The sequence below is a fragment of the Oncorhynchus nerka genome, linkage group LG20 (genome assembly GCF_034236695.1).
Source record: "Oncorhynchus nerka isolate Pitt River linkage group LG20, Oner_Uvic_2.0, whole genome shotgun sequence".
Classification (NCBI taxonomy): Eukaryota; Metazoa; Chordata; class Actinopteri; order Salmoniformes; family Salmonidae; genus Oncorhynchus; species Oncorhynchus nerka.
Window position 1 is genome coordinate 8483993 of NC_088415.1, and position 24084 is coordinate 8508076.

The 24084-nt window shown below is 44.0% G+C and overlaps 1 protein-coding gene and 3 non-coding genes across 7 annotated transcripts; all 4 read right to left on the bottom strand.

Annotated features, from left to right (window-relative positions):
* Window positions 1–695: 695 nt before the first annotated feature.
* Window positions 696–769, bottom strand: trnat-agu (transfer RNA threonine (anticodon AGU)). Its single transcript has one exon. It is a non-coding gene; the product is annotated as a tRNA-Thr (tRNA).
* Window positions 770–2869: 2100 nt separating this feature from the next.
* Window positions 2870–2943, bottom strand: trnat-agu (transfer RNA threonine (anticodon AGU)). The gene has a single exon. It is a non-coding gene; the product is annotated as a tRNA-Thr (tRNA).
* Window positions 2944–3150: 207 nt separating this feature from the next.
* Window positions 3151–23811, bottom strand: si:ch211-71n6.4 (para-nitrobenzyl esterase). Of its 4 annotated transcripts, none has more exons than XM_029621380.2 (10): window positions 23734–23811; window positions 21750–22020; window positions 19979–20399; window positions 7781–7888; window positions 7289–7485; window positions 6989–7188; window positions 6771–6829; window positions 6157–6324; window positions 5637–5864; window positions 3151–4321 (listed from the first exon to the last, which is right to left on the bottom strand). In XM_029621380.2, exons 2-10 carry the CDS (start codon window positions 22011–22013, stop codon window positions 4179–4181), a joined length of 1788 nt encoding a protein of 595 aa, XP_029477240.1. In that variant the 5' UTR covers window positions 22014–22020; window positions 23734–23811; the 3' UTR covers window positions 3151–4178. The 4 variants fall into 4 exon arrangements, with proteins under 4 accessions (XP_029477240.1, XP_029477241.1, XP_029477238.1 ...); XM_029621381.2 differs by lacking the exon at window positions 23734–23811 and adding an exon at window positions 23505–23669; XM_029621378.2 differs by lacking the exon at window positions 23734–23811 and adding an exon at window positions 23005–23111.
* Window positions 23789–23860, bottom strand: trnah-gug (transfer RNA histidin (anticodon GUG)). Its single transcript has one exon. It is a non-coding gene; the product is annotated as a tRNA-His (tRNA).
* Between the last annotated feature and the right edge of the window lie 224 nt (window positions 23861–24084).

Here is a 24084-nt window from a genome sequence, read left to right on the forward strand (position 1 = left end):
AACTCAAGATACTCTGACATGGATTCTTAAACTATGGTTTGGGACCCAAAGTGGGAATATCGCGAGATATGAGTAAACATTCAGAATCATACACGATTTCTTCATCATTTTGGTTGTTTCTGGGAAACTACATTTCTCAGTTGGATCTCGAGATTAAAAATGGTAAAAACCTAAGAAAAAGCAGATGAATCAGTTAATGTAAGTAATTAACCTACCATGAGATGGGGACTTTGTCAAATGGAAGAGTTATTGAGTTTCTTAGCTCACACAGTAAGTTTCGACTCATTCAAAATACAATCCTTTTGAAATGGCAATTCTTTGCCGTGACCCGGATTCAGACCGGGGTTCCTGCGGACACAACGCAGAGTACTAAACACTATAGGATCACAGCGAGCTACCAAAGATTGCTTGTAAAGCCTACTCATGCTCTGACAGAGACCTGTACAAGCTGGCTGAACTCTTCATTTAGCGCTCGAAATGAATCAACTGAAGAACCAGCTGATCTTGAGACAGTTGGTACGTTGTAATTCTTTGAAAAATTTCCCTTTTTCCGTGAAATTGGAATATCTCAATAGCATCCTCCTCACATCTTTTCTCCTGTCTTCACTCCAAATTCTCAAGACTCATTGGTTGAGAAAAGCAGAACACTCTCCACTCTGACCTTTCCACCAATGTTTTTAATGACATGTTTGAAAAGGCTCTGCTGAGACTTGAACTCAGGATCTCCTGTTTACTAGACAGGCGCTTTAACCAACTAAGCCACAGCGCCTGTAGATGCCAAGTATGTTGCAGGTAAGAACACCGCTACACATATTTATTTCAAACATATCTCATTCATTTAACCCATATCTCTGTCTTGCAAAATCACGTCACAAAACAGATGTTATTTACTAATATTGGAATCGATATGGACTCCTTCAATTGTCTAGCAACAGGGTTTGTTAAGCTATGTTTTGGGACCCAAAGTGGGCCTGAGTATGTGAGAGGTGGGCAGCGAGATATCAGTAAACATTTTGAGTCACAAGCTATTTCTTCTTCATTTCGGTCATCCGAGGACAGTACATTTTTCATTTGAGTCTCGAACTGAATAAACTCAAGATACTCTGACATGGATTCTTAAACTATGGTTTGGGACCCAAAGTGGGAATATCGCGAGATATGAGTAAACATTCAGAATCATACACGATTTCTTCATCATTTTGGTTGTTTCGGGGAAACTACATTTCTCAGTTGGATCTCGAGATTAAAAATGGTAAAAACCTAAGAAAAAGCAGATGAATCAGTTAATGTAAGTAATTAACCTACCATGAGATGGGGACTTTGTCAAATGGAAGAGTTATTGAGTTTCTTAGCTCACACAGTAAGTTTCGACTCATTCAAAATACAATCCTTTTGAAATGGCAATTCTTTGCCGTGACTCGGATTCAGACCGGGGTTCCTGCGGCCACAACGCAGAGTACTAAACACTATAGGATCACAGCGAGCTACCAAAGATTGCTTGTAAAGCCTACTCATGCTCTGACATAGACCTGTACAAGCTGGCTGAACTCTTCATTTAGTGCTCAAAATGAATCAACTGAAGAACCAGCTGATCTTGAGACAGTTGGTACGTTGTAATTCTTTGAAAAAGTTCCCTTTTTCCGTGAAATTGGAATATCTCAATTGCATCCTCCTCACATATATTCTCCTGTCTTCACTCCAAATTCTCAAGACTCATTGGTTGAGAAAAGCAGAACACTCTCCATTCTGACCTTTCCACCAATGTTTTTAATGACATGTTTGAAAAGACTCTGCTGAGACTTGAACTCAGGATCTCCTGTTTACTAGACAGGCGCTTTAACCAAGTGCCACAGCGCCTGTAGATGCCAAGTATGTTGCAGGTAAGAACACCGCTACACATATTTATTTCAAACATGTCTCATTCATTTAACCCATATCTTTGTCTTGCAAAATCACGTCACAAAACAGATGTTATTTACTAATATTGGAATCGATATGGACTCCTTCAATTGTCTAGCAACAGGGTTTCTTAAGCTATGTTTTGGGACCCAAAGTGGGCCTGAGTATGTGAGAGGTGGGCAGCGAGATATCAGTAAACATTTTGAGTCACAAGCTATTTCTTCTTCATTTCGGTCATCCGAGGACAGTACATTTTTCATTTGAGTCTCGAACTGAATAAACTCAAGATACTCTGACATGGATTCTTAAACTATGGTTTGGGACCCAAAGTGTGAATATCGCGAGATATGAGTAAACATTCAGAATCATACACGATTTCTTGATCATTTTGGTTGTTTCGGGGAAACTACATTTCTCAGTTGGATCTCGAGATTAAAAATGGTAAAAACCTAAGAAAAAGCAGATGAATCAGTTAATGTAAGTAATTAACCTACCATGAGATGGGGACTTTGTCAAATGGAAGAGTTATTGAGTTTCTTAGCTCACACAGTAAGTTTCAACTCATTCAAAATACAATCCTTTTGAAATGGAAATTCTTTGCCGTGACCCGGACTCAAACCGGGGTTCCTGCGGCCACAACGCAGAGTACTAAACACTATAGGATCACAGCGAGCTACCAAAGATTGCCTGTAAAGCCTACTCATGCTCTGACAGAGACCTGTACAAGCTGGCTGAACTCTTCATTAAGCGCTCGAAATGAATCAACTGAAGAACCAGCTGAACTTGAGACGGTAAGTTGTAATTCTTTGAAAAAGTTCCCTTTTTCCGTGAAATTGGAATATCTCAATTGCATCCTCCTCACATCTTTTCTCCTCTCATCACTCCAAATTCTCAAGACTCATTGGTTGAGAAAATCAGAACACTCTCCACTCTGACCTTTCCACCAATGTGTTCAATGACATGTTTGAAAAGGCTCTGCTGAAATTCAAACTCAGGATCTCCTGTTTACTAGACAGGCGCTTTAACCAACTAAGCCACAGCGCCTGTGGATGTGAAGTAAGTTACAGGTAAGAACACCGCTACACATATTTATATCAAACATGTCTCATTCATTTAACCCATATCTCTTCTATTGTCCCTGGCTGCCTACAAAGTTTCACCTTGGGATAATAAAGATGGGTTTGAACTTGATTCTAGGCTATGAAACATACTGTATATTTGAAATATATATTTTGAAAAAAGACTGAAATCTTTAATTCTTTGTGTGTTTTATTATTTGTATTAGTGCATGTGAATGACCTGTAATTTTAGGTCATGGCATTTTAAAGCAGATTACCTGAGTAAAAAAAAAAAAATTACATTTTAACGTTGAAATAAGTTGCCTATCATAGCGCACATAGTGGAACAAAAGCAGAACTGATCAATGAGACAGAAACAGATATAACTCTGTTTGACAGGAGAAAATACAGAACAAGAGAGCTTTTGATTGGAGAAAACTCTAAACGCTAATTACACAAGTAAACACTTCCATGTGCTCTCTCTGTCATCCACAGGCTTTCATCCCTCTCTTCACACATAAAGAAGAAGCGCACCATCCCTTGTTCCCAATCAAGTCGGTGGCTGTCGGAGATGCTGAAGAAAAGGCAAGAGTGTTTTTTCGTTGAATTGATGAGGCTTGAGTCAGAAGAAAACAAGTGTTTTCAAGTCGAACGAAGATGATTCGGTGGTGACAGTCTATGCGTGCAGAAAACGCTTCCTAGCTGTTTCTGTCTGGTTGAATATTTAGCACACAGAGACACATTATGGAAAGAGAAGAATATAGAAACACATAACATAGGCTACAGCATAAAAGCCCTTGATAATAAATGTTTCCTCATTGCATACATGTACGACGTATACACCACAGATTTCCATAAAAAAGTAAAGAGTAGGCATCTTCATTTAAAATCTTAGTGCAAGTAACAGTAGCTAAAAGTATCAATAATGATATTACACATCACAATAATGTCTCCTCTTACAACATTCTCACAGCCATCTCTACCACAAAACAGAGCAGAAATATAAAAATGACCATCCTCTTCCATACCAACACATTCTTCCCTTTTCTCTAAATCTGATAATTTATCCTTGAACAAACCTGAAGGCAAAATACTGTACACACCAAAACTCCCACAATAAATCTACATTTCACCACAGTCACAGAACACATTCAGTACTAACATCCTAGGTGACCCAGGTGTAGGATTCAGTCCTGTGCTGTAGGAGTTATGGGTGAGGGGTCAGTTGACCCAGGCGTAGGGGTAGAAGCCATTCTTCTCCCACAGTTGGCAGCGCTCAGCAGAGTAATCATGGACCACAGAGAGGGTATGGTTCAGGAGAGCAGTGGCTGCTGGGTACTCTGGCCACTGCTCCGGCATCTTACCTGCAATAGAGGAGGAGAGAGGGATGGAACAAACGGAAGAAGAGATGAGGGATGGAGAGAACAGAAAGAGAGGAGAGGGATAGAGATATGAGGAAAAGAGATGAGGGATGGAGAAAACAAGAGAGGAGGAGAGGGATAGAGAGAACAGAAAGAGAGATGAGGGATAGAGAGAACAGAAAGAGAGATGAGGGATAGAGAGAACAGAAAGAGAGGAGAGGGATAGAGATATGAGGAAAAGAGATGAGGGATGGAGAAAACAAGAGAGGAGGAGAGGGATAGAGATATGAGGAAAAGAGATGAGGGATAGAGAGAACAGAAAGAGAGGAGAGGGATAGATATGAGGAAAAGAGATGAGGGATAGAGAGAACAGAAAGAGAGGAGAGGGATAGAGATATGAGGGAAAGAGATGAGGGATGGAGAAAACAAGAGAGGAGGAGGGATAGAGATATGAGGAAAAGAGAGAGAGGGATAGAGAGAACAGAAAGAGATGAGAGGATGGAGAAAACAAGAGATGAGGAGGGATAGAGAGAACAGAAAGAGAGGAGAGGAATAGAGATATGAGGAAAAGAGATGAGGGATGGAGAGAACAGAAAGAGAGGAGAGGGAATAGAAATATGAGGAAAAGAGATGAGGGATGGAGAGAACAGAAAGAGAGGAGAGGGATAGAGATATGAGGAAAAGAGATGAGGGATAGAGAGAACAGAAAGAGAGGAGAGGAATAGAGATATGAGGAAAAGAGATGAGGGATAGAGAGAACAGAAAGAGAGATGAGGGATAGAGAGAACAGAAAGAGAGATGAGGGATAGAGATAACAGAAAAGAGATGAGGGATAGAGAGAACAGAAAGAGAGGAGAGGGATAGAGATATGAGGAAAAGAGATGAGGGATGGAGAAACAGAAAGAGGAGGAGAGGGATAGAGATATGAGGAAAAGAGATGAGGGATGGAGAAAACAAGAGAGGAGGAGAGGGATAGAGATATGAGGAAAAGAGATGAGGGATGGAGAAAACAAGAGAGGAGGAGAGGGATAGAGATATGAGGAAAAGAGATGAGGGATAGAGAGAACAGAAAGAGAGGAGAGGGATAGAGATATGAGGAAAAGAGATGAGGGATAGAGAGAACAGAAAGAGAGGAGAGGGATAGAGATATGAGGAAAAGAGATGAGGGATGGAGAAAACAGAAGAAAGGAGGAGAGGGATAGAGAGATGAGGAAAGGTATGTGGTAAATGTCTAATTCCAATGGTCTGAGCTGAATGAACACTGAGTTCAACCAATCTAGGAGAGGTGTTTGTGTTCCAGCCCCTGCCCCTCTCTCACCCTCCTTAGCGAAGTGGACGAGGTGCTCTGTGAGGAGCTTCTGGAAGGCAGTGTCCTGGGCGGAGAGCGGTCCCCCCAACAGCTTCTCTAGACCCCCGAAGAAGGTGAAAGAGTCCAGGCCGTGGAAAGAGAACCGGCTGGGGAACGACCACAGACCCCCCGAGGAGTTGACGGCACGAGATGGTGTGTGTGTCACCACGTACCGATACACAGGACTGTGGAGGGCCGCTGGGAACACACACAGACACACATAAAACAAAACACACAAAACAAACACACGCACACACACAAGCAGTTCAAAACTCTATCCTATCACTACTGTTCACTAACAGATGAGTGATTACATCAGTGAAGGGTGGACAGGAGGCATTTCCAAAGCATTCTAATTGGTGTCTTCTCTGAACAACTACCTGTCTCTCTAAAGAGACCATTCAACAACAACAAAAATGCTGTCCATTATCATAGAGTGAATGCTAACCCATTGGCTCAGGTGAATCTCCTGGCTGTCAGCGTAGCCTACCTGCAGCCCTCTTGGCCAGGTCGTTGTTTGGGCAGGTGACCCTCATGTCCGACACCATTGTGGTGTAGGCCCTCTCTGGGCAGCGGTCAGGAGTGGGGCACAGGGCCGAGCTTGGGTACAGATCCAACGCCTCCTTAGGAAGACCCTCGCTGAAGGGGCTCAGTTTATCTGTGTGGGACACAGATGAGCGGCTTTGGGAAAAGGGCAATATGGTAGCAGGAATAAACTGTAAACGGCGGCAGGGTTGAAAATATGAGAGAGAGGCGGGTAATGGAGAAAAGAGTTGATGCTGGATTTCCTGGGTTTCAGTGGCCACAAGTGATGAGGGAGAAAAGGCCCAGTTTAGCAGGAGCTACTTTCCCACAGCCATAAACTTCCTCAACAGCTCAATAGACTATGATGTAATCACTGTTTTATGTTCGGTCTTAGTATTCTGTCTGTCTATCTGTTAATGTCTGGGGTTTTTTAAGTGTGTTTTTTAATTATTCTCTTACAGGTCTACGATGTTTGATAATGTGGAGATTAATTTCCTCCTTGGAGAAAAATCAAATCAAATCTAAATGAGGCATTTTACAGATTGATCGATAATGACCCCGAGGTTACCGTATTCTCACCTGTCACAAACCACCCGTAGTCTCCCCATGTCCACATGGAGATATTCTCATACGGTGGGCTAAAGCGCACACACAAACGCACACACACACACAAACGCGCACACAAACGCACACACACACACAAACGCACACACGCACACGATTATAAAGTGAATTGTGTATTTCTAGGACAGCTTCTGTAGATAATACTTTTTTTCCAGACCACACATAATACTTACAAAAAGTCAGTCTCCTGCTCAGTGGTCCCTATGAGGAATGGAACATCGTTGAAGACTCCTCCTTTCTCCCACATCTCAAAGGGAGGAGCTGGGAGGACATGCCTGTCCACCACTGCTACGGGCCCCACAAAGCTGTCCTTAGTGGGCAGGTCCATCAGATCATCTGCCCCCCACGACGGGTACTCCTTCCATGGGATGGCCTAGAGCGGAGTGGAGAGAGATAAAGAGAGAGAGACCCACATGAAGCCCGTTTCTCCCTTAAGGCAGATTTGACAGTTTACGTTGTCGTACTGTCTGTACCCGTAGTATCAGTGTGGTGGAGAGCTTCCGGAGGCAGGCCAGGTCATTGCAGCCAGTCTTGTTCAGGAATAGCAGGTTGTCTGCCTCTGCCTTCTCCAGTGGTGCGTTATACACATAGGAGCCGCTCATATCCACCGCCGCACGAAAGAGACCCTTTGCCAGCGGAGACATCATCAGAGTCCACACCGACGTCCCACCTGTGTGTGTGTGTGTGTGTGTGTGGAAGGGTGATGGGAAGAGAGTAGACAATTAGGGTTAAAAATTCTAAAGCAGTTAAGGAAGCTGTGTTCATTCCTTCAGCCAACTATACTGCTACAAGCACATGCTAACATAAAGTAGCATATTTTGTTTTCATCCTTTTAAATGTTCGGTAAAAATTGTTGTATTATAACAAAAAAGAAAAAGGTGCACACTAACTAAATGTTCATTCATACTTCATTGACAGTACACTCACGTAGCCCATAGAGGCTTATAATAGCTGGTATTTATTACCTGAGCTTTGACCAAATATGGTGACTTTACTGGGGTCTCCTCCAAACACCTTGATGTTCCTCTGGACCCACTGCAGAGCAGCTATCTGGTCCATGAAGCCATAGTTTCCTGGATGGGGGGAAACCAATTAGAGATTAAAATCACGTTGAAATACCGCATTGATGTGGCCTCGTTTTCCTATGTCCTAGTTCCTATTTTCAGAAGCTCCATCTAGCCTAGTGTACCTAAAGGTTCCTGGTGTCAAAACCCTGAACCCTTTCAGATCAGAAGGGAAATAGGAGGTATTCAGATATCTTTCTGTTCTCGCCGATGACTGTGCGTGAATGTGAGTTGAAAACAATGTCTTTATGTGATTTTATGGGTCGTTCCATATCAAGCTGTGTGTGTGTGTGTGTGTGTGTGTAAAGCATAAATAGTGTAGTGACCATGAGAAAGAAAAATATTAACTTTTTATCAAGCAGACAAATACAGTGCTTTGGGAAAGTATTCAGACGCCTTCACTTGTTCCCCATTTAATTACATTATAGCCTTATTCTAAAATAGATTAAATCTATCTTTACCTCTTCAGTCTACAGACAATACCCTATAATGACAGTTCGAAAACAGGTTTTTAGAATTTTTTGCACATTTATTATAAATAAAAACATAAATACCTTATTTTCATAAGTATTCAGACCTTTAGCTATGAGAGTCGAAATTAAGCTCAGGTGCATCCTGTTTCCATTGATCATTTTTATTTATTTATTTTTTATTTCACCTTTATTTAACCAGGTAGGCTAGTTGAGAACAAGTTCTCATTTGCAACTGCGACCTGGCCAAGATAAAGCGTAGCAATTCCACACATACAACAACACAGAGTTACATATGGAATAAACAAAACATACAGTCAATAATACAGTAGAAAAAAAGAAAACAAAAAGTCTATATACAGTGAGTGCAAATGAGGTAAGTTAAGGCAATAAATAGGCTATGGTGGCGAAGTAATTACAATATAGCAAATAAACACTGGAATTGTAGATGTGCAGAAGATTAATGTGCAAGTAGAGATACTGGGATGCAAAGGAGCAAGATAAATAAATAAATACCAGTATGGGGATGAGGTATGGGCTGTTTACAGATGGGCTATGTACAGGTGCAGTGATCTGTAAGCTGTTCTGACAGCTGGTGCTTAAAGCTAGTGAGGGAGATGTGAGTCTCCAGCTTCAGAGATTTTTGCAATTCGTTCCAGTCATGGGCAGCAGAGAACTGGAAAGAAAGATGACCAAAGGAGGAATTGGCTTTGGGGGTGACCAGTGAGATATATCTGCTGGAGCGCGTGCTACGAGTGGGTGCTGCTATGGTGACCAGTGAGCTGAGATAAGGCGGGGCTTTACCTAGCAGAGACTTGTAGATAACCTGTAGCCAGTGGATTTGGCGACGAGTATGAAGCGAGGGCCAACCAACAAGAGCGTACAGGTTGCAATGGTGGGTAGTGTCTGGGGCTTTGGTGACAAAATGGATGGCACTGTGATAGACTGCATCCAGTTTGTTGAGTAGAGTGTTGGAGGCTATTTTATAGATGACATCACCGAATTCGAGGATCGGTAGGATGGTCAGTTTTACCAGGGTATGTTTGGCAGCATGAGTGAAGGATACTTTGTTGCGATATAGGAAGCCGATTCTAGATTTAATTTTGGATTGGAGATGCTTAATGCGAGTCAGGAAGGAGAGTTTACAGTCTAACCAGAAACCCAGGTATTTGTAGTTGTCCACGTATTCTAAGTCAAAGCCGTCCAGAGTAATAATGCTGGACGGGCGGGCAGGTGCGGGCAGTGATGGATTGAATAGCATGCATTTAGTTTTATTTGCGTTTAAGAGCAGTTTGAGGCCACGGAAGGAGAGTTGTATGGCATTGAAGCTCGTCTGGAGATTAGTTAACACAGTGTCCAAGGAGGGGCCAAAAGTATACAGATGGTGTTGTTTGCGTAGAGATAGAGGTGGATCAGAGAATCACCAGCAGCAAGAGCATCATCATTGATGTATACAGAAAAGAGAGTCGGCCCGAGAATTGAACCCTGTGGCACACCCATAGAGACTGTCAGAGGACCGGACAACAGTCCCTCCGATTTGACACACTGAACTCTATCAGATAATTAGTTGGTAAACCAGGCGAGGCAATCATTTGAGAAACCAAGGCTGTCGAGTCTGCCAATAAGAATGTTGTGATTGACAGAGTCGAAAGCCTTGGCCAGGTCAATGAATACGGCTGCACAGTAATGTCTCTTATCGATGGCTCTGAACGAACTTTATTTAACTCTTTGCAAACTGGAAACCATTTTTCCGGAGGCTGCATTCATTGTAGCTGTGGATTTTAACAAAGCTAATCTGAAAACAAGACTCCCTAAATTTTATCAGCATATCGATTGCGCAACCAGGGGTGGTAAAATCTTGGATCATTGTTACTCTAACTTCCGCGACGCATATAAGGCCCTGCCCCGCCCCCCTTTCGGAAAAGCTGACCACGACTCCATTTTGTTGATCCCTGCCTACAGACAGAAACTTAAACAAGAGGCTCCCACGCTGAGGTCTGTCCAACGCTGGTCCGACCAAGCTGACTCCACACTCCAAGACTGCTTCCTTCACGTGGACTGGGACATGTTTCGTATTGCGTCAGATAAAAATATTGACGAATACGCTGATTCGGTGTGCGAGTTCATTAGAACGTGCGTCGAAGATGTCGTTCCCATAGCAACGATTAAAACATTCCCTAACCAGAAACCGTGGATTGATGGCAGCATTCGCGTGAAACTGAAAGCGCGAACCACTGCTTTTAATCAGGGCAAGGTGTCTGGTAACATGACCAAATACAAACAGTGCAGCTATTCCCTCCGCAAGGCTATCAAACAAGCTAAGCGTCAGTACAGAGACAAAGTAGAATCTCAATTCAACGGCTCAGACACAAGAGGCATGTGGCAGGATCTACAGTCAATCACGGACTACAAGAAGAAACCCAGCCCAGTCACGGACCAGGATGTCTTGCTCCCAGGCAGACTAAATAACTTTTTTGCCCGCTTTGAGGACAATACAGTGCCACTGACACGGCCTGCAACGAAAACATGTGGTCTCTCCTTCACTGCAGCCGAGGTGAGTAAGACATTTAAACGTGTTAACCCTCGCAAGGCTGCAGGCCCAGACGGCATCCCCAGCCGCGCCCTCAGAGCATGCGCAGACCAGCTGGCCGGTGTGTTTACGGACATATTCAATCAATCCCTATACCAGTCTGCTGTTCCCACATGCTTCAAGAGGGCCACCATTGTTCCTGTTCCCAAGAAAGCTAAGGTAACTGAGCTAAACGACTACCGCCCGTAGCACTCACTTCCGTCATCATGAAGTGCTTTGAGAGACTAGTCAAGGACCATATCACCTCCACCCTACCGGACACCCTAGACCCACTCCAATTTGCTTACCGCCCAAATAGGTCCACAGACGATGCAATCTCAACCACACTGCACACTGCCCTAACCCATCTGGACAAGAGGAATACCTATGTGAGAATGCTTTTCATCGACTACAGCTCGGCATTCAACACCATAGTACCCTCCAGGCTCGTCATCAAGCTCGAGACCCTGGGTCTCGACCCCGCCCTGTGCAACTGGGTACTGGACTTCCTGACGGGCTGCCCACAAGTGGTGAGGGTAGGCAACAACATCTCCTCCCCGCTGATCCTCAACACGGGGGCCCCACAAGGGTGCGTTCTGAGCCCTCTCCTGTACTCCCTGTTCACCCACGACTGCGTGGCCACGCATGCCTCCAACTCAATCATCAAGTTTGCGGACGACACAACAGTGGTAGGCTTGATTACCAACAACGACGAGACGGCCTACAGGGAGGAGGTGAGGGCCCTCGGAGTGTGGTGTCAGGAAAATAACCTCACACTCAACGTCAACAAAACTAAGGAGATGATTGTGGACTTCAGGAAACAGCAGAGGGAACACCCCCCTATCCACATCGATGGAACAGTAGTGGAGAGGGTAGCAAGTTTTAAGTTCCTCGGCATACACATCACAGACAAACTGAATTGGTCCACTCACACTGACAGCATCGTGAAGAAGGCGCAGCAGCGCCTCTTCAACCTCAGGAGGCTGAAGAAATTCGGCTTGTCACCAAAAGCACTCACAAACTTCTACAGATGCACAATCGAGAGCATCCTGGCGGGCTGTATCACCGCCTGGTACGGCAACTGCTCCGCCCTCAACCGTAAGGCTCTCCAGAGGGTAGTGAGGTCTGCACAACGCATCACCGGGGGCAAACTACCTGCCCTCCAGGACACCTACACCACCCGATGTTACAGGAAGGCCATAAAGATCATCAAGGACATCAACCACCCGAGCCACTGTCTGTTCACCCCGCTATCATCCAGAAGGCGAGGTCAGTACAGGTGCATCAAAGCTGGGACCGAGAGACTGAAAAACAGCTTCTATCTCAAGGCCATCAGACTGTTAAACAGCCACCACTAACATTGAGTGGCTGCTGCCAACACACTGACACTGACTCAACTCCAGCCACTTTAATAATGGGAATTGATGGGAAATTATGTAAATATATCACTAGCCACTTTAAACAATGCTACCTTATATAATGTTACTTGCCCTACATTATTCATCTCATATGCATACGTATATACTGTACTCTATATCATCGACTGCATCCTTATGTAATACATGTATCACTAGCCACTTTAACTATGCCACTTTGTTTACATACTCATCTCATATGTATATACTGTACTCGATACCATCTACTGTATCTTGCCTATGCTGCCCTGTACCATCACTCATTCATATATCTTTATGTACATATTCTTTATCCCTTTACACTGTGTATAAGACAGTATTGGAATTGTTAGTTAGATTACTTGTTGGTTATTACTGCATTGTCGGAACTAGAAGCACAAGCATTTCGCTACACTCGCATTAACATCTGCTAACCATGTGTATGTGACAAATAAAATTTGATTTGATGTCGTTTAGAACCTTGAGCGTGGCTGAGGCGTACCCATGACCAGCTCTGAAACCAGATTGCATAGCGGAGAAGGTGCGGTGGGATTCGAAATGGTCAGTAATCTGTTTATCAAATCAAATCAAATGTATTTGTCACATACACATGGTTAGCAGATGTTAATGCGAGTGTAGCGAAATGCTTGTGCTTATAGTTCCGACAATGCAGTAATAACCAACGAGTAATCTAACCTAACAATTCCAAAACTACTACCTTATACACACAAGTGTAAAGGGATAAAGAATATGTACATACAGATATATGAATAGTGATGGTACAGAACGGCATAGGCAAGATGCAGTAGATGGTATCGAGTACAGTATGAGATGAGTAATGTAGGGTATGTAAGCAAAGTGGCTTAGTTTAAAGTGGCTAGTGATACATGTACAGTGGGGCAAAAAAGTATTTAGTCAGCCACCAATTGTGCAAGTTCTCCCACTTAAAAAGATGAGAGAGGCCTGTAATTTTCATCATAGGTACACTTCAACTATGACAGACAAAATGAGAAAAAAATCCAGAAAATCACATTGTAGGATTTTTAATGAATTTATTTGCAAATTATGGTGGAAAATAAGTATTTGGTCACCTACAAACAAGCAAGATTTCTGGCTCTCACAGACCTGTAACTTCTTTAAGAGGTTCCTCTGTCCTCCACTCGTTACCTGTATTAATGGCACCTGTTTGAACTTGTTATCAGTATAAAAGACACCTGTCCACAACCTCAAACAGTCACACTCCAAACTCCACTATGGCCAAGACGAAAGAGCTGTCAAAGGACACCAGAAACAAAATTGTAGACCTGCACCAGGCTGGGAAGACTGAATCTGCAATAGGCAAGCAGTTTGGTTTGAAGAAATCAACTGTGGGAGCAATTATTAGGAAATGGAAGACATACAAGACCACTGATAATCTCCCTCGATCTAGGGCTCCACGCAAGATCTCACCCCGTGGGGTCAAAATGATCACAAGAACAGTGAGCAAAAATCCCAGAACCACACAGGGGGACCTAGTGAATGACCTGCAGAGAGCTGGGCCCAAAGTAACAAAGCCTACCATCAGTAACACACTACGCCGCCAGGGACTCAAATCCTGCAGTGCCAGACATGTCCCCCTGCTTAAGCCAGTACATGTGTCACGTTCTGACCTTTTATTTCCTTTGTTTTGTATTTATTTAGTATGGTCAGGGCGTGAGTTGGGTGGGCAGTCTATGTTTGTTTTTCTAGGTTTTTGGTTATTTCTATGTTTCGGCCTAGTATGGTTCTCAATCAGAGGCAGGTGTCATTAGTTGTCTCTGATTGAGAATCATACTTAGGTTGCCTGGGTTTCACTGTGTGTTTGTGGGTGATTGTTCCTGTCTCTGTGTTTGCACCAGATAGGACTGTTTTAGGTTTTCTCACGTTTGTTGTTTTTGTTAGTTATCTCATGTGTAGTTTCTTTATAAATTAAAGAACATGAATAACCACCACGCTGCATTTTGGTCCGCCTCTCTTTCCCCAGAAGAAAACCATTACAACATGTCTAGGACCGTCTGAATTTTGCTAGAGAGCATTTGGATGATCCAGAAGAAGATTGGGAGAATGTCATATGGTCAGATGAAACCAAAATATAACTTTTTGGTAAAAACTCAACTCGTCGTGTTTGGAGGACAAAGAATGCTGAGTTGCATCCAAACACCACCATACCTACTGGGGAGCATGGGGGTGGAAACATCATGCTTTGGGGCTGTTTTTCTGCAAAGGGACCTGGACGACTGATCCGTGTAAAGGAAAGAATGAATGGGACCATGTATCGTGAGATGAGTGAAAACCTCCTTCCATCAGCAAAAGCATTGAAGATGAAACGTGGCTGGGTCTTTCAGCCTGACAAATGATCCCAAACACACCGCCCGGGCAACGAAGGAGTGGCTTCGTAAGAAGCATTTCAAGGTCCTGGAGTGGTCTAGCCAGTCTCCAGATCTCAACCCAATAGAACATCTTTGGGGGGAGTTGAAAGTCCATGTTGCCCAGCAACAACTCCAAAACATCACTGCTCTAGAGGAGATCTGCATGGAGGAATGGGCCAAAATACCAGCAACAGTGTGTGAAAACCTTGTGAAGACTTACAGAAAACGTTTGACATCTGTCATTGCCAACAGAGGGTATATAACAAAGTATTGAGATAAACTTTTGTTATTGACCAAATACTTATTTTCCACCATAATTTGCAAACAAATTCATTAAAAATCCTACATTGTGATTTTCTGGATTTTTTCTCTCATTTTGTCTGTCATAGTTGAAGTGTACCTATGATGAAAATTACAGGCCTTTTGGTGGCTGACTAAATACTTTTTTGCCCCACTGTATTACATAAAGATGCAGTAGATGATATAGGGTACAGTATATACATATACATATGAGATGAGTAATGTAGGGTATGTAAACATTATATTATGTAGCATTGTTTAAAGTGGCCAGTGATATATTTTACAACAATTTCCATCAATCCCCATTATTAAAGTGCCTGGAGTTGAGTCAGTGTGTTGGCAGCAGCCACTCAATGTTAGTGGTGGCTGTTTAACAGTGTGATGGCCTTGAGATAGAAGCTGTTTTTCAGTCTCTCGGTCCCTGCTTTGATGCACCTGTACTGACCTCGCCTTCTGGATGATAAGCAGGGTGAACAGGCAGTGGCTTCGGTGGTTGTTGTCCTCAATGATCTTTATGGCCTTCCTGTGACATCGGGTGGTGTAGGTGTCCTGGAGGGCAGGTAGTTTGCCCCCGGTGATGCGTTGTGCAGACCTCACTACCCTCTGGAGAGCCTTACGGTTGTGGGCGGAGCAGTTGCCGTACCAGGCGGTGATACAGCCCGACAGGATGCTCTCGATTGTGCTTCTGTAGAAGTTTGTGAGTGCTTTTGGTGACAAGCCAAATTTCTTCAGCCTCCTGAGGTTGAAGAGGCACTGCTGCGCCTTCTTCACGACGCTGTCTGTGTGGGTGGACCAATTCAGTTTGTCCGTGATGTGTACGCCGAGGAACTTAAAACTTACTACCCTCTCCAATACTGTCCCATCGATGTGGATAGGGGGGTGCTCCCTCTGCTGTTTCCTGAAGTCCACAATCATGAAGCATGTGTGAACAGCAGACTGGGATAAGGATTGATTGAATATGTCCGTAAACACACCAGCCAGCTAGTCTGCGCATGCTCTGAGGACGCGGCTGGGGATGCCGTCTGGGCCTGCAGCCTTGCAAGGGTTAACACGTTTAAATGTTTTACTCACGTCGGCTGCAGTGAAGGAGAGTCCGCAGGTTTTGGTTGCGGGCCGTGTCAGTGGCACTGTATTGTCCTCAAAGCGGGCAAAAAAGTGATTTATTCTGCCAGGGAGCAAGACATCCTGGTCCGTGACGGGGCTGATTTTCTTTTTGTAATCCGTGATTGACTGTAGACCCTGCAACATAATTTGGCTTTCGAAGACCTTAGAAAGACAGGGTAGGATAGATATAGGTCTGTAGCAGTTTGGGTCTAGAGTGTCACCCCCTTAGAAGAGGGGGATGACCGCGGTAGCTTTCCAATCTTTGGGAATCTCAGACGACACGAAAGAGAGGTTGAACAGGCTAGTAATAGGGGTTGCAACAATTTCGGCAGATATTTTTCAGTAAGAGAGGGTCCAGATTGTCTAGCCCGGCTGATTTGTAGGGGTCCAGATTTTGCAGCTCTTTCAGAACATCAGCTATCTGGATTTGGGTAAAGGAGAAATGGTGGGGGCTTTGGCGGGTTGCTGTGGAGGGTGCCGGGCAGTTGACCGGGGTAGGGGTAGCCAAGTGGAAAGCATGGCCAGCCGTAGAGAAAGGCTTATTGAAATTCTCAATTATAGTGGATTTATCGGTGGTGACAGTGTTTCCTAGCCTCAGAGCAGTGGGCAGCTGGGATGAGGTGCTCTTATTCTCCATGGACGTTACAGTGTCCCAGAACTTTTTGAGTTAGTACTACAGGATGCAAATTTCTGTTTGAAAAAGCTGCCTTAGCTTTTCTAACTGCCTGTGTATATTTGTTCCTAACTTCCCTGAAAAGTTGCATATCACGGGGGCTATTCGATGCTAATGCAGAACGCCACAGGATGTTTTTGTGCTGGTTAAGGGCAGACAGGTCTGGAGTGAACCAAGGACTATATCTATTCCTAGTTCAACATTTTTTAATGGGGCATGCTTATTTAAGATGGTGAGGAAGGCACTTTTAAAGAATAGCCAGGCATCATCTACTGACGGGATGAGGTCAATGTCATTCCAGGATACCCCGGCCAGGTCGATTAGAAAGGCCTGCTCGCAGAAGTGTTTTAGGGAGCGTTTGACAGTGATGAGGGGTGGTCGTTTGACCGCAGACCCATTACGGATGCAGGCAATGAGGCAGTGATCGATGAGATCTTGATTGAAAACAGCAGAGGTGTATTTGGAGGGCGAGTTAGTTGGGATGACATCTATGAGGGTGCCCGTGTTTACTGATTTGGGGTTGAACCTGGTAGGTTCATTGATAATTCGTTTGAGATTGAGGGCATCAAGCTTAGTTTGTAGGATGGCCGGGGTGTTAAGCATGTCCCAGTTTAGGTCACCTAGTAGCAAAAGCTCAGAAGATAGATGGGGGGCAATCAATTCACATATGGTATCGAGGGCACAGCTGAGGGCAGAGGGAGGTCTATAGCAAGCGGCAACAGTGAGAGACTTGTTATGGAAAGGTGCATTTTTAGAAGTAGAAGCTCAAATAGTTTGGGGGACAGACTTAGATAGTAATACAGAACTCTGCAGGTTATCTCTGCAGTAGATTGCAACACCGCCCCCTTTGGCAGTCCTATCTTGGCGGAAAACATTATAGTTAGGAATGGAAATGTCAAGGTTTTTGGTGGTTTTCCTAAGCCAGGATTCAGACACGGCTAAGACATCTGGGTTGGCAGAGTGTGCTAAAGCAGTGAGTAAAACAAACTTAGGGAGTAGGCTTCTAATGTTAACATGCATGAAACCAAGGCTTTTACGTTTACAGAAGTCAACAAATGAGAGCACCTGTGGCACTGCAGGCCCTGGATTAACCTCCACATCACCAGAGGAACAGAGGAGAAGTAGGATAAGGGTACGGCTAAAGGCTTTACGAACTGGCCGTCTAGCACGTTCAGAACAGAGAGTAAAAGGAGCAGGTTTTTGGGCACGATAGCATAGATTCAAGGCATAGTGTACAGAGGTAGGATGTGAGTACATTAGAGGAAAACCTAGGCATTGAGTAATGAAGAGAGAGATATAGTCTCTAGAGATGTTTAAACCAGGTGATGTCATCGCATATGTAGGAGGTGGAACAACATGGTTGGTTAAGGCATATTGAGCAGGGCTAGAGGCTCTACAGTGAAATAAGACAGTAATCACTAACCAGGACAGGACAATATTAGAGAGAGGCATGCGTAGCCAAGTGAACATATGGGTCCAGTAAGTGGTTGGGCTGGCTGGGGACATAGCGATTCAGACAGTTAGCAGGCCGATGCTAACAAGCTAGCAGCTAGTAGACCGTGTTAGCAAGCAAGCAGTTAGCATGGGCTAGCAGTTACAGACCGGGCAGGTAAGATAGCAGTTAGCAGGCCGGGGCCGGAAACTAGCAGTTAGTATCATCCCTGAGATGTTTCTACAACTTGATTGGAGTCCACCTGTGGTAAATTCAATTGATTGGACATGATAAGGCACACAACTGTCTATATAAGGTCCCACAGTGAATGTCAGAGCGAAAAACAAGCCATGACGTCGAAGGAATTGTCCGTAGAGCTATGAGACAGGATTGTGTTGAGGCACAGATCTGGGGAAGGGTACCAAAAAATGTCTGCAGCATTGATGGTCCCTAAGAATAGTGGCCTCCATCATCCTTAAATGGAAGAAGTTTGGAACCACCAAGGCGCTTCCTAGCGCTGGCCGTCGGCCAAACTGAGCAATCGGGGGAGAAGGGCCTTGGTCAGGGAGGTGACCAAGAACCCAATGGTCACTCTAACAGAGCTCCTCTATGGAGATGGGAGAACTATCCAGAAAGACAACCATCTCTGCAGCACTCCACCAATCAGGCCTTTATGGTAGAGTGGCCAGACAGAAGCCACTCCTCATTAAAAGGAACATGACAGCTCATTTGGATTTTGCCGAAAAGGACTCTCACACCATAAGAAACAAGATTCTCTGGTCTGATGAAACCAAGATTGAACTCTTTGGCCTGAATGCCTAGCGTCATGTCTGGAGGAAACCAGACACCGTTCATCACCTGGTCAATATCATCCCTACAGTGAAGCATTGTGGTGGCAGCATCATGCTGTGTGGATGTTTTTCAGCGTCAGAATCGAGGGAAAGATGAACGGAGAAAAGTACAGAGATCCTCGATGAAAACCTGCTCCAGAGAGCTAAGGACCTCAGACTGGGGTGAAGGTTCACCTTCCATCAGGACAATCAACCTAAGCACACAGCCAAGACAATGCAGGAGTGGCTTTGGGTCTGAATGTCTCTGAATGTCCTTGAGTGGCCCAGCCAGAGCCTGATTGAATATCTCTGGAGAGACCTGAAAATAGCTGCGCAGCGACGCTCCCCATCCAACCTGACAGAGCTTGAGAGGACCTGCAGAAAAGAATGGGAGAAACTCCCCAAATACAGGTGTGCCAAGCTTGTAACGTCATACCCAAGAAGACTCAAGGCTGTAATCGCTTCAAAAAAAGTACTGAGTAAAGGGTCTGAATCCTTATGTAAATGTGATATTTCACAGAAATGTAAAAAAAAAAAATTTTTTTCCTTTGTCATTATGGGGTATTGTGTGTAGATCGATGGAAAATAAAACAATTTAATCCATTTTAGAAGGCTGTAACGTAACAAAATGTAGAAAAAGTCCAGGGGTCTGAATACTTTTCGAATGCACTGTATATCACCTCCAGCTATCCAAATCACATTAAAGCTCATTAAATAGATATACACAATTTTAAACAACGTCACTGAGAGAACAAACATAAACATCATGAATATTTCATCACTCTGTTGGTGTTAGAAATAGCTTGTTAAAAGATTAAAATCTTCCTATTATCATATCTTAAATACAACATGATCTATGTTGTGTGAAACTGCTTGAGACATCAAGACCTCGTTTGGCAATACTGTAAAAACTTTAATGTGCCAACTGCTAGAGACTGACCAGAGGTATTGGTGGGGGAGCCCTCCCTCAGTAGCTCCAGGGCCAGGAACCCAAATGCGTTGAGCCTGTAGTTAAAGCTGACATAGACCATCCCTGTCTGGGCTGCTAGCTCCTCTGTGGGCGAGTAGCCCTCCTCTCCTCCACTAAGCATGTGAAGGTAGCCCCCATGGATCCAGACCATGACGGGTAGGGCAGCGTCGGGGCTCAGGGTGGGGGTCCACACGTTCAGGAAGAGGCAGCTCTCCTGGCCAATCACCTTCCCCGTGTCTGAGAGCGGCTGCACCTGGGAACACTTGCTGCGGAAGCGGGTGGCATCCCCCACACCGTTCCCACACCAGGGTTTGGCTGGAGGGGCCCAGCGACGTTCCCCAATGGGGGGAGCAGCGTACGGGAGGCCCTTGAACGAGTAGGCCCCATTTCTCTGCAATGATAAAGACGAACAATAGTATTTCATTAACTATGAGTGTTCACTGGAGGTAATTCCGTATAAGCCCACATGGTCAAGGCACATGTCACTGAAACATTCCACTCCTCAATCCTTTACCATCTTCTATTACAGGGTTCCCCAACACGCGGTGATCTTGTTTATTAAAATGTTATTGTTGGACATAAAAGACTGTAAAAAAATACAAGCAAATCAGCTTCAATCGATTTTAATTTTGGAAATCTGTTTCAAAGTATTCCCATGCATAATAGATATACACTCAGTGGACAGATTATTAGGTACACCCATCTTGGGTCAGACCCCCCTTTTCCTCCAGAACAGCCTGAATTCTTCGGGGCGTGGGTTATACAAGGTGTCGGAAATGTTCGTTCGTCAATTGGTATCAAGGGACATAACATGTGCCAGGAAAACATTCCCCACATCAATACACCACCGCCACCCGCCTGTACCGTTGACACCATGCAGGATGGGGCCATGGACTCACGCTGCTCACACCAAATCCTGACTCTGCCATCATTATGACGCAACAGGAATCTCCGGGATTCGTTGGACCAGGCAATGTTTTTCCATTCCTTCATTGTCTAGTGTCTCCCCCCTGGAGACACTTCTTCTTGCTTTTAGCTGGTAGGAGTGGAACACAGTGTGGCTGTCGTCCACAATAGCCCAACCGTGACAGGAACTGACGAGTTGTGCGTTCCGAGATGCCGCTCTGCTCCGTTATTTGCCTGTTTGTGGCCCCGCTTGTTATATTGTCATTCTCCTTTGACCTCTCATCAACGTGCTGTTTTCGCCCACAGGACTGCCGCTGATTGTTTTTTTGTTTGTCGCACTATTCTCGGTAAACCCTAGACACTCTCGTGGGTGAAAAGCCCAGTCGGACGGCCGTTTCTGAGATACTGGAACCGGCGCGCCTGGCACCGACGATCACATCACGGGGTGAACGGGGTGGTGTACCTAATAAACTGGCCACTGAGTGTATGTGATCGTATACAAATGTAAGCAAGGTTTGAAATAATTATGTTTTAGTCAAATATTATATCCGTTTGGGCTTCTTGCGGTCGATTTGCAGTTTACAAATGATTTGTAATTATGTTCCAGCCCCGTGACCACCCGCAGAATAAAACAAATAAACGGCCTGCGACTGAATCTAATTGCTGATCCCTGTTCTATTAGGTCTCGATGCTCTTTACATTGTAGGCATATGGGGGAGAAAGCATACAGTACAATTGGTTAAAAATGTTTAATATGGCTGAACATAGTTTTTTTTGTGTAAAGCTGAACACTGTTTCTACTCTTTCCACCAACAATGTGCAGACATCAACCCACCTGTCTCCCCTGGAACTCTCCACAGTCAGTAGTGACCTGGGCTGAGCCAGGGGGCAGAGTCTGGGCCACGTAGGCCAGGTACCCAGCCAAGGTGAGCAGGGATAGCACCCCCAGGCAGACGAGGAAGATGCAGCGTCTGGACAGGACCAGGAATGGGCTGATGTAGTGTCTGCGACGCACATACTGCACCTCCTCCTCTCCTTCCTCTTGTACCAGATAACGATACTCTGTCCCCTCAGGGACCTCAAACACGTCCTCATTCATCTTGGCTCTATGAGGGAAGCACACAGGGGAGATCAGTGCAGAGCAGGGATTTGCACAGTAGATTAGGCCAATAAGGCAGTTTTAGGACAACATGCAGGATTAGGGTAAATTCCAATTCAGTTTTATTGAACCTTTATCCAGGTTAGTCTCATTGAGATACAATCTATTTTTCAAGAAAGACCTCTCTTCATGGGACAAATATTGGAGTAACTCATGAAGTGGAGAATTTGCCATTCATTTGAATTACACGCCATCCCACACGAACCCCTAGCCCCCATAAACTAATATGGCTAGCCCCTTACCAAAACACTCTTGTTCATGGCCTCTTGTCATCTGAGAGTATCCAAGCTACACAATAATAACGCTATCACTAGTGTACTTGAAAAGTAGCAGACGGTTTATAATGTGTTTGTAACGGGTTAATAGGTAGCATAGTAAATTGATGATAAATAATCTATAACTGTATGGCTAATTGATATGTCAAAGCCAATGTAAATTAGATGAAGAATAGTATTGAGAACAATCAAGTGTAAGGTTCATCCACAATAGTTAAGACTTCAGGTGACGCCTATGTGAGCGAATGTCCTTATTGCATTGTTAGAGGATCGAGCGCGCAGTTAAAAGCAGCAACGCTGGTTTCCCACGTCCTGTGAAACAATGTTGCAATCGTTCATGGGCACACCATATTCCCTAAGAAGGAAAATCTAAAATCACCTCATTGCAAAATTGCGTTATTTATTTAAAGATGATAGGAGTTTCATGCATGGCAATGATGATAAACAATATTATTACTCACACTAAAGCAGGATTTCTAACTGCTTTTAAAGGCTCATTTGACTTGTCTCAGGAATGCCTACCGTTAAACTCCATGAAACAAAACAATGTAAACAAACTTCATAAACATTAACTTCCATTGTAGTCTAGAAAAACACGACAAGTCTAAAATACCGCTTATAGAAATGTTGCCATAACGTATGCAATGATAACTTACAATATTCAATCCAGTTGTTCAAAAACAATTTTTGACGCAGCTACAGTGTGTGATCCCTCAACTAAAAATGGCTGCTGGGTAACAACTTGTTTTTTCTTCATATTTAAAGGGGCAGCTTACATTATAAGGGGATGTCTATAGCACATTTATGACTTCATAAATGAAACACATTCGGAGGTTTTAAAAAGTGCACAATTGTCATACTTGAGTAAAAGTAAACCTTAATAGAAAACGACTAAAGGAAAGTACAAAAAAAGTAAAGTACAGATACCCCGCCAAAAATACTTAAATAGTACTTTTACTATTTATATATCTAAGAAAGTCAGTTAAGAACTAATGATTATTCGCTGTATAAATGAAGCTTGATTTGATTTTAAACTGGGTAATGAGCTGAACGCATACTATGACTGACAGTCCATACTGTATATTTTGCATTGCATCGACCAAACTTTTTCAATCCATTTCTCCTTATGCATGATCATATTTTTTTGAGTACTCACACGGTCCCCACATGCTTTCCCAAGTGTGTTTTATCTGGGCTGGAGATGGGTACATATCCTGCATATTAGCTAGCTGTTTCCCCACACTTGTTGTTACGAATTTAGCTAATTTACAGTTTTGTCTGTCATTCTTTTTTCACTGCTAATTGATGTGATAATGTTCGCTGGTTAGCCAACCGCAAAAGGGATAAATATCAGAATTACATAATAAACCAGCCAGTCAGTTTACCATGAATCAACTCTTCAAAAAGAGAGCCCTTTTGCCGTGACATTGTGTATCGCAATGCCGTGACCCGGATTCGAACCGGGGTTGCTGCGGCCACAACGCAGAGTACTAACCACTATACGATCACGGCGAGCTACCAGGGCTCGTGTGTTGGGCGGAGATTTGGAGCTATTCAAACCTGCACAAACAGCCATGCAACGACATGGCCTGTAGCTAGAAACTCAATTGCGGGTAGTTAGGAACCGGTTCCTCGAGTTAGACAGTTTACCTAACAGGAAAAAAATATAAATAGACCAACTAAATTGTAGTTAGCAATGTAATGATTTAAAAGAGCCCTTTTGCCGTGACATTGTG

Coding starts and splice junctions, on each gene's coding strand:
- si:ch211-71n6.4 (XM_029621380.2), bottom strand. CDS start 22,013: ATGAATGAGGACGTGTTTGAGGTCCCTGAGGGGACAGAGTATCGTTAT. Junction 7,889..19,978: donor CTCCCCCACCAATACCTCTG/GTCAGTCTCTAG, acceptor CCCCCCATCCAG/GAAACTATGGCTTCATGGAC. Junction 7,189..7,288: donor CCACCACACTGATACTACGG/GTACAGACAGTA, acceptor ACTCCGCTCTAG/GCCATCCCATGGAAGGAGTA.